The sequence below is a fragment of the Kryptolebias marmoratus genome, linkage group LG20, assembly GCF_001649575.2.
Source record: "Kryptolebias marmoratus isolate JLee-2015 linkage group LG20, ASM164957v2, whole genome shotgun sequence".
Classification (NCBI taxonomy): domain Eukaryota; kingdom Metazoa; phylum Chordata; class Actinopteri; order Cyprinodontiformes; family Rivulidae; genus Kryptolebias; species Kryptolebias marmoratus.
In genome coordinates, this window is record NC_051449.1 from 25,912,194 (window position 1) to 25,922,864 (window position 10,671).

The window sequence follows — 10,671 nt, forward strand, 5'->3', positions numbered from 1 at the left end:
ATTGCACCAATACCAAAAGTCATAGCGGTCTTGTCATTAATGAGCTGAACGTTTTGATATATGAACGGTTGAAATAGCTGAAAAATTGCGGAACGAGTTAGATGCCGAAAAACGTACGGAATAGTGAAAGAAGAATAATAGATAAGAAAGAGAAACAGGAAAACAATGGTGTGAATGCTTAAAACCATTCACACAATTAATATCACTAAAAGACCAAGAGACCTCAACTACAACGCACTCTTCAACTTGAGTGATTCCTCAGTAGTAGTAGGGCGGCAGTGGCTCAGGAGGTAGGGGTTTGTCCTGTAATCGGAGGGTTGCTGGTTCAAGCCCCCGCTCTGGCTGTCTCAGCCGTTGTGTCCTTGGGCAAGACACTTCACCTGCCTTGCCTACTGGTGGTGGTCAGAGGGCTTGGTGGCGCCGGTGTGATGGCAGCCTCACCTCTGTCAGCCCGTGTGAATGGGTGAATGATTGTAGTGTAAAGCGCTTTGGGGTCCTTGGACTAGATAAAGCGCTATATAAGTGCAAGCCATTTACCATAGTTGGAACAGACTTTTTGGTCCCTCTTTGTTGAGACAGTGTCACCCCGGGTCTGCCACTCCATAGGTGTTGCCCCAGTCCTTCATGTGGCATTGGATTTAAGTACCCCCATAAAACAAGGAAACCCTCACATGGCACCCATTTTCTTCAAGAAGCCAAGTAATCTGAGGTGCTGATTGTTGCATAAAGCCAGTATCTCTCTGGGCTGTGACTGTTGGCAGAAGGTATTTGCAAGGGTGTCTCCAACCCATCTCAAGAGCTATAGGTAGGTAGGTAGGTAGGTACATTTAGGTATATAGGTAGGTAGGTACATATATTTATCTATAGAGCTGTATTTGACACATGTAGGGGAACTCTCCTCCAACAGAAAACCTGTCCAGGTCTAAAAAACTTGCTGATAAATATTAATAATAAAAAAACTGGTCCAAATTGGCCTATTTTAATTTCTAAAGTGTACTCAAGTACAACCCCAATTCCAATGAAGCGGGCCTACGTGAGTATGATGTAGGTGGGCAACAAAATAAGCCTAGAATACAGTATTGCAAGTCATAGAGAAGAAAAAAAGCCATGATTTTAAAAAATGGTTGAACAAAATGAATCTCACTTGATTACAAACATTCAGAATTCAGACTGCAAAAAAAGAATTTTCTCATCATTTTGAGTTAACAACTATCAGTCACATTCAAGTAAGATACCATCTCAAGCACAAACAAGTGTCAGAATCTTCTCTCTTGTAGTTCAAAGCTGCAGAAAGCTGACCCTCTCACCTACCAGGAAGAACTCTACGCTGAGGTGCTCAGCTTGGGGCTTGTGAGTGGCCTCACACCTATCTAACGACTCTCTCCATAGGAAACTCCAGAGTAGAAAAGAGTCTGGTGGCCTCACTGGCGAGCACCTGGAGGGTGATTCAGTTTCTGTATTTCAGGCATTGTGACCTGCTTCCTGTGCTCTTCCTTTAAGCTTTTTGAACCACTTAGACTGCCTCTTAGGGTCTAACAGGGGCTGACACACCAGACAACATAATCATCTGGATCAGGGGGCTACTCAAATCCCTTAACTATGTTAAGGTAGCAGTTCGGCAAGGGGACTTTTTAATTTTTATTTTGTTTAATAAAGTATTGTCAATTGTGTTGCATTATGGTATTTTAAAATTAATTTCAAGGACATAATCATTACATTTTCTTCTGTATGAATGTTCCCCTGGATCTGATTTGTTTCATGTTGTCTCTTTACATTCCTTTAATCAAATATATGGTGTTTAACAGATAACACATATTTTATGTTATTATAGTTATATTAGTAAAAAAAATTAGTCCAGTCTTGTCCCAGGATAATAAATAATCTTCTTAGCAGTAATGTTTTAATTGACTTTTTCAGACTGCAACACACAAAGTGGAGAACCATGTCTTCCACATGTTCCGTTACTACGGTTTCAGCCGCATGAGGAAGAGTGCAGACTACTTTCTGCTGCGGTCCAACTCACGGTACATCACCTGGTGGTCAACAGCCCTCAGCTTGCTCATCATCACATCTGGCTACCTACAGCTCCTCTTCCTCAGAAGCCTGTTTGTGAGCAGGCCATGCACAGAGGACGAAAAGCCCCGATGCTGACCGAGTCAACATCACCTCGTCTGGATGTGCAGGAACAGCAACAACAAAACAGAAAAAAGAGATCTTACTTAGGCTGTTGTCTTTTTGAGACTGGATTTCTTTTCACATTAAAGAAGTGTTCCCAAAAATCTAAGTTTTGTGTGGTTCTTTTCCTTCACTGAGATAACCAGTGGAGGAAAACTGTTGTCTTTAACTATGGTTTGTAACCCAGAGCAGAATAAACTGGAAAGATGTGCAGCTTTGACATAAAGATCCAAACAGAAGATGTTGGAACAACAACAGTCAGCAGCAGGATGGATGTGTCGAAAAACGTAAACCGAGAGTATCACAAGTTTAAATATATTTTCTTAGTATTTAGTAGCATTGCCTTTCTACTGTATGACTTGGGTCAAACGTTTTGTTTTTCTCCCCTAGCTTCTCACAATAATTTGCTGTAATTTTGTCCCATTCCTCCTGACAGAACTGGCGGAACTGAGTCAGGTTTGTAGGACTCCTTGTTCACACACACCTTTTCAGCTCTACCCACAACTTTTCTATGGGATTAAGATCAATCAATCAATCAATCAATCAAATTATATTTGTATAGCACATTTCAGCAGCAAGGCATTTCAAGGTGCTTTACATAATTAAAAAACAAAATAAAAACAGCATGTGACAATGAATAAACAGTAAGAAAGAGACAAACATCAAAAACCCGCACTCTAACCCTAATTTAGCCATAAGCAACTCTAAACAGGTGGGTTTTAAGTTGAGATTTAAAGGCACCCAGTGTTTCAGCTGTTTTACAGTTTTCTGGAAGTTTGTTCCAAATTTGTGGTGCATAGAAACTGAAAGCTGCTTCTCCTCGTTTGGTTCTGGTTCTGGGGATGCAGAGCAGTCCAGAAGCAGAAGATCTGAGGGGTCTAGACGGTTGGTACAGTGATAACAGATCTTTAATGTATTGTGGTGCTAAACCGTTCAGTGATTTATAAACTAACAACAGTATTTTAAAGTCTATTCTTTGAGCTACAGGGAGCCAGTGTAGGGACTTTAAAACTGGTGTTATGTGCTCTATCTTCCTGGTTTTAGTGAGAACACGAGCAGAGCTGTGTGATGGCCACTCCAAAACACTGACTTTGTTGGCCTTAAGCAACTTTGTAACTAATTTGTTAGTATGTTTAAGATCATTGTCTATATGTTTCATTGTGGGTAATGACACTCTTACCAGCTTCAGCAGCATCTTCATAGTATTTTGCTTTTGTTTTGGGGGTTAATACACACATTTCACACCAAAACACGTTCATCTCAGGAACGCAGAGCCTGTCTCTTTCCATAACACTATGATGGAAGGACATTCCTATAGTGTATAAAGTTGTGTATAACTGTTGGAACAGATACCTTCAGGCATCTTGAAACTGTACCTGAGGATAAACCAGAGGTGTTGAGGTCAACATTTCTCTTTCTCATATCTTGGCCGATTTCTTTTGACTTTCCCATGATGTCACACAAAGAAGCAGTGTGTTTTGAGGTGTTCCTTAAAATGCATTCACAGGTATATCGCCAATGAAATCAAATGTTGTGAACAGACCTATCTAAAGCTTCCAAAGCCATGACAGCTTCATCTGAGCTTTCCCAAAGTGTTCAAAGGATTAGTAATCTTAGTGTATGTAAACTTATGACTTTGAAGAAATAAACTTTTTTATGAAGAATTCTCTCTCTTACAATTTGAGCATTTAACAAATAGAAATAATTTAGGAAATTCTAACTGCCCCAAAGCAGAAAAGGTTTAGTCTGATTTATTGTCAAATGGTGAGAAAAAATGGTTCTGTCTTTTTATTCAGTGGATGGAAACATCTGGTTTTAACTGGCTATTCTATAGCTCTCTATGAGATAACAAAAGAGAAATGATTATATTCACTTCCATTTCAGCAGATGTGAATGTACTGAAAAAATTGGTGATAAGAAGAGGAACTGGGTTGGCACCTATCTCATATTTCCAGATATATGTGTAACAGAGTTAATATGGTATTGAATTCCACTTGTCATTACTAGTAATACGGGTTCATGTGTAATGGATGAAACAGCACCCCTTCTTGGTGGTTGGCTAGAATAAAAGTAGTGAACACGGGGATTTCATTGCTAGTTCACGAGAGACGAACACGAGGCGGGTTCCCTTATTTTAACACGGGTAAAATGTTCTGTTAACATAAATGCTACGCCTCGTAAGATGCTGTTTCTGCTGTGACGAACCTGAGTCCTGACCAGTACATGTTCTGTTTTAATACAGATAAACGGCTTCATCTCATCCCGTCTCTCGTCCATTATTTACACAACGCAGAGCAGAATTATTATTCGGACCGAGCTGTAATCATGCCCGACTACATTTAGCGAGATTACATATGCACCTGTTGTACCTAATGTGATGATGTGTTTGAAATTATTTGCCTTTTTTCTCCTTTCCTTTGTTTATTTTAACACACGTCAAAACTCTTGTCTATTAATTGTCCATTATTGTCTAATTGTCTGCTGAAGAAGTCACCACCTACTGTGGATAGGGAAATTAGGTTTGCTGGTTTGAAATGTAAGGGTCTAAACAACCTAAACACAATAAAGTTTTCCACTATCTACCCCATCTTGATACTCGTATAATTAATTTACAAGAGACCCATTTGAGGGATGTAGACCACAACAGACTGAAGAGGAGCTGGGTTGGACAGATGTACATTTCACCCTTTCCCATCAAATCAAGAGGTGTTGCCAATCCTATACACAAAGATATTCCATTTATTTATGTTAAAACAATTTCTGATTCTGCTAGCAGGTTTATTATTGTCCTGGAGATATTGCATAAAAGTGGCTCTCATAAATACATATGCTCCCAATTGAGACAATTACTCTTTGTTTTGACGGGTTTTCTTAATGCTGCTGGATTTGACCATTTATGATTCAATTGTGGGAGGAGATTTTAATTCTGCTCTTCAATCATAGTCAGCCAAAGAGATTGAAACCTTTCTAATTTACAAAAATATTTTGACTAATCTAAGTTGCAGCCAATTCCCTTTCCCATTCATTAATATTTCTTTATTTTCATCAAATCCCTTGAAAAGCCTGCTGTAGCAACATAAAATGCCAACTGCAAAAGCAAAAATTACACTATTTCTGGAGGGCAGTGTGGGAAGAATGACAAGAATCAAACACTTGAATGAATAAAGTTTTCCCAAAGATTTTAGTGATGTCTGATTTAATTTATTCATAGTATTAGGGGCTTAATTTATTGCTGCTGTTTCTGAAAGTCCTTTTTCTGTTTTGTGATCAGCATAATGTTTTTTTATTAAAAACTTGAGTGGTTTTCATGACTGGAGTGTCGAGTTTCAACTAGTATTATTAATTTTATTAATCTTTATCCTGTCAGAATTTTCAGACACACAAACAGGTCTTATTTTTTTATCTCTTACCATTCATTGTAATTCATTGTAATTCCAACAGAATTACCCTTCCATTTCCTCTGGTGCACATCGTGAGTAAACAGTGGAACAAAACTGCCTATACACTGAATGTCTCGCTCACATTTGTAATAACTCTAAACACCCCCTCACCTAAAAACCTCTGACAGTTCGTCATTGATTTAAAATGAGTCCTCTTCCCAACAGCAAACTGATGGGCCACTCTTATCACATGAGTGCAGGTGTTGATTGGAGTGAAACTGACTGGGGATCAGGCCTAAGGCTGAAAAAAAAAAACCAAAAAACATATAATGGAGCTTTAGGCCTGATCCCCAGTCAGTTTCACTCCAATCAACACCTGCACTCATGTGACCAGAGTGGCCCATCAGTGAGTCAGACAAACAAGGATTCTAACGAGCCTCCTTTGTTAGGAGAGTGAGAACAATTTGCAAGCAATCCAGCTTACAGCACATCTCAGCTTTAAAAGCTCAACTCCACACTCTCTATTTCTGAATTGAGAAAGCTCCTCGGATGAGAAGAGAAACGTCTTCTACTACAGAATAGAAGTCCAGTTGTTTTTGTTTTTTAACCTTTTTTGAATTCACTCTTCCAGGTCACACACAATGGATGTAGACATCTGATTTGGTTCGTCACAAGACATGAAAATGTCTAAACATGAGTTCCAACTGCAATTTAACTTTTAAAATTACATAATAAATAAAATAGGAGGGCTCACATGTCACCCCTGTACTGACTTTATAGCCCCTCTTGGGGTTGCTCCCTAGAGTTTAAGGAACCAATGGCCTATAAAATTTAAACAAGAATAAGGTGCCAGAATAGGGACAAAACACTGGTTTGGACATGAGATAAAACTGAATTATATTCCTGATTTTAACAATATTCAGATATTTGTTTGAATGATGAGGTTTTACAGTTCCATACTCATTAGAGTTGGATATCTATGACAGCGAAACAAATTAAAAACTGACATATTTTAAATAATGCACAGAAAGAACAAGCAGATTTTAAGTTGTACATAAAAATTTAATGTTTGGTGGCAGAATTTAAATGTGTCTTAATATATGAAAAGAAATATCTCAGTGCAATATTAAAACTCTTCAAAAAATACCGGGAATGGTTTGTTTGATTAATGCTTAAGAGCATAGTTTTAAAAGCTGTATAATTGTTTTAAAAAGAAGACACTTTCACTGTCTTCTTTTACAAAGATTACAAAAAGCTCCATCCTGAAAATTTAATAAAAAAAAAAAAAGATCAAGCATTTACTATTTTGTGTTACACTAAACCAATACATTCAGATGAATGTAAAAATAATATTATTACTATTAGCTGTGAACATGCATGACATTAAGGTTTGCATATCTTCCTTCATTTCAATTACCATTTTATAATGAGCTCATTCTTGTTTTTTAGAGCGTCCCCTGAAAGTGTCCATGAGGTTGAAAGCTCCCAGGTACCCGCCCAGCAGAAGCCCCTGCTTCGTGGACATGATGCTGTGGAGAGAAACCCAAAGTAATCAGGTTCAGATCATGTATCCTGTGAGCATGAACAGTATATACCACATATACAGTGCCTTGAAAAGTTCTTTATGCCCCATGAACCTTTCCACATTTTGTTACATTCCAACAATAAACTTCAAGGTATTTTACTGGGATTTTATGTGATAAACCACCACAAAGTAGTTCATAACTGGGAAATAGAAGAAAAATAATGTTGTTTTTTTTCTTTTTTGTTCAGTTGTGTGGCACTCAGAATTGTTGTCTGAGTGCCAAGGTGAGGCCCAACAGATTTACCTTTACAAGTGGAGCGTTCCAGCTTTTACTGTGATGCTCCACTTGATATATGTATAAAACTTTATTAGAAATTGTTTTGTTTTTTTTTAAATTTAATGGACACAGAGATGGAAAAGAAAAGAGAAGAGAAAAAAAAGGAAAAAAAGGGAGATAGGTGAGAGAAAGGGTTTAAAGGGAGTGAAGGAGATAAGAGTCCAAGAAATCATAGCAACCATCAACATGTGCATTAATAACAGTGACAATTACAGCATCAATGAAAAGTACATGGTACATGATATTTCAAGTTGCATTAAGTGGCAACCACAGCCCATATTTGCCCATATCTGAAACAACACGTGAATCCAAACACCTATGTGTGTGTGTGGCCATGTATTTGATACATTAGCTATGTACTGGTAATGGTTAGGGTTAGGGTAAGGGTCAGGGTTAGGCTGTAGTTAAGGCGTAGAAATGAATGGAAGTCAATGGAAAGTCCCTGCAAAGATAGAGAGACATAACATGTGTGTGTGTTTGTGTGTGTGTGTGGGGTGTGGGGGGTGGGTGCTTGTGTATATAAGGCTTTTCCATAAGAATCCTCAATAGCAGGTGTGGGGTCCCACAGATCAGCCCCCCAGGACCAGAATACTGGGGCCCAAGACATCCGGAGACCCCCCACCTGAGAGGAACAGAGGAGAGCACCGGGGGAACCTCCCAAGCAGCCACGATGCAGAACCCACAGGAACCCCCCCCCCAGCAGCAGCAGAGGCCCAACAGAGCCAGGTTGCCCAGGTCCCATCAAGCAGTCACCAGAGTGAGCCAGCATATACCCAAGCACCCAGCCCCGGACACAGAGAGCCACCAAGGCACCGGCGGGCAGAGGCAACAGCCACCAGCAGGGAGTGGGAAGTAGGCTCCACAAAAGGAAAAAAAGGGAAAATAATGGTTTTGAAATTTTTTTACAAAAAAAAATCTAAAAAGTGTGCTGTGTATTAGTACTCATCCACTTTATCCTGATACTTCGAACTAAAATCCAGAGCAACCAGTTGTCTTCAAAAGACAGAGTAAACAGAGTCCACCTGTGTATAATTTAATCTCAGTATAAATCCAGCTATTCTGTGAGCCTCAGAGGTTTGTTACACAACATTAGTGATCAAACAGCATCATGAAGAACAAGGAACACACCAGCCAGGTCAAGGATAAAGTTGTTGAGAAGGTTAAAGTGTAACCTACAAAGACATGGCTGTACATCTAAACTGACAGGCTGAGCAATGAGAGCATTAATCTGAGAAGATGCCAAGAAGCCCATGGTAACTCTGGAGGAGAAAAATCTGGAGAGATTTGTATGTTGATTCTACTTTTGCTTCTTTTCAACAGCTACCAAATAAATTCTCTCTCCCTAAAGAACATTTTTTCAGATGCTCTCAGTCTCAACATTATACCTGTAGCTCATCCTCGGAATCTCCGGCCCTTCATTGCCCCTCTGATTTTTAAGTATTTGTGCAACTGAGAGGGGCAATCTCCTCTATATATGAAAGTTTTTACCTTTCACCTGTGTTGAAAACTGTATGGGAGACAGATTTGGATATGTTGATTTCAGATGATGTTTGGGGGAGATTATAAAGAGGCTAGGAACAGTTTCATGCAATATTGAATTCTATATCAAGCTCACTGTACCAAAGACAGGCTTGCCAAAATATTTCACACAGTATCCCCTCTGTGTGAACGATGCCAACAGGCCACAGCAAATTACTCACATTTTAAATTTGGCCCTCCATGAAGAAATTATGGTCTGAAAGTTTCTTATGTTTCCAAAAGTAGGAGATCATATCTAATGTCTTAATTGTCTTGTTCTAAAATATAGCATACTTCACTTGATCTCTCTTCTGGTAAAAAGGACTTAGTAGCTTTTTTGTTGTTTTGTCAAGGAGCTAGTAGTGATAAATAAATCCAGCCTGGAGAGGCATTACAAGAGTAAGCATGCCAAACTGGAAAACTGGAGGAGTCGAGAGGACAGATGTGGATTGCAGGAACTAAAGCAAAAAAAAAAAAAATCTTTTGAGTGAAATTTTTTTTTACACTTAATCATACCTCTCCCTCCCCCCGAATCCCCCACCCCCAAACAAACAAAAATAAATAAATAAAGAAAAAAGGTTTCAAGTTATAAGACAAACAAAAATATTCCTGAACTGGTGTCTGTCAACAGAAATTATGAGCTATTGAAATGATCTTAAATATTATAGAAATATCACAGTTGGATTTGCAAAAAGTTAAAGTGTTTTGGTTTGAATGATAATGAGATTTATGAGCCTGCCTCACTGGGGATCAAACCCAGACCTCTCACATGAGAGGCACATATGCTGACCATTGTCCCAACAGACACAATGGTCAGCATGGCTACCTAGAAGCTACTTTCTATGTTAGCTCTCCTCTTCTTTTTATTTTTTAATGTCACAATTTAGTGCAGTGATTTAATTTATGCAGAGATTATTTTACATTTCCATCCTGCCACCAATCAGTTAGCATCAGCATTGCACCGTCTGGATGCAGTGGGGGGAATCTCTCCTGCTCTGACTGCAGCTGCAGGGACACTGCAGGGGGACTGAGCTGCCTGTGAGCGCTGTTGGATGGAGGAGGGATTCACTGCAGAACCCACTGCTTGTTGGAAAAAACAATACTTGCTTTCACGTCAGTTTTCAAAAGTCTCCAAAAACACAAGAAATTGTCACTAGTCACTTTTTTGACAAACAGTCACTAGAGGGTTCTGCATATAGCAACAAAGTCTCTAAGTTGGCAACACTGATGGCATCCAGACAGTATGACCCGCCCTGTTCTGCTCTGATTGGCTAAAACTTTGGCTCTGGTTCACTTTATTGGTTGAAAGCAGCATCAGTTTAATCCCTGTATCATAGTTGGATTGGATGGCTTTAACAGGACCACATTTTTACAAATGACGCAAATCGGTCGTCGCCACGTTCCAAATGATGGAAATCCATTGTGGCGACCTTTCATCCCTGGGACTAATAAAGTTACAGCGTTTTGTCAGAATTTGTATGTACAAAAATCAATATTTACCAGACCATAGAGTGACAAAGTCAACTTCATGACAGAAAGTTTTGTGGTGAGTCATCCATCCATCTTCTTCCGCTTATCCGGGGTCGGGTCGCGGGGCCAGCAGCCTAAGCAGGGAGACCCAGACTTCCCTCTCTCCAGCCACTTGGGCCAGCTCCTCCGGGGGAATCCCAAGGCGTTCCCAGGCCAGCCGAGAAACATAGTCCCTCCAGCGTGTCCTGGGTCTTCCTCTGGGCCTC

The 10,671-nt window shown here is 39.6% G+C and overlaps 2 protein-coding genes across 5 annotated transcripts in view; one reads left to right on the forward strand and one right to left on the reverse strand.

The window, feature by feature from the left end:
- tmed6 (transmembrane p24 trafficking protein 6) overlaps nt 1-2,279 on the forward strand; it is a 19,829-nt gene extending 17,550 nt beyond the window's left edge. The window contains exon 4 of the mRNA XM_017438943.3: nt 1,918-2,279. Coding sequence (XP_017294432.2) covers nt 1,918-2,151 — 234 coding nt within the window. The 3' untranslated portion in view covers nt 2,152-2,279. The remainder of the gene's footprint in view (nt 1-1,917) is intronic.
- Nucleotides 1-10,671, reverse strand: part of LOC108249507 (short chain dehydrogenase/reductase family 16C member 5) — a 62,527-nt gene that overhangs the window by 16,855 nt on the left and 35,001 nt on the right. For 3 of the 4 annotated variants that reach the window (XM_017438941.3, XM_017438939.3, XM_017438940.3), the window contains one exon: nt 6,593-7,084. In XM_017438941.3, coding sequence (XP_017294430.1) covers nt 6,988-7,084 — 97 coding nt within the window. In that variant the 3' untranslated portion in view covers nt 6,593-6,987. Of the gene's footprint in view, nt 1-6,592; nt 7,085-10,671 lie in introns of those variants that run through there. The other variant, XM_037981951.1, reaches the window with a different exon arrangement.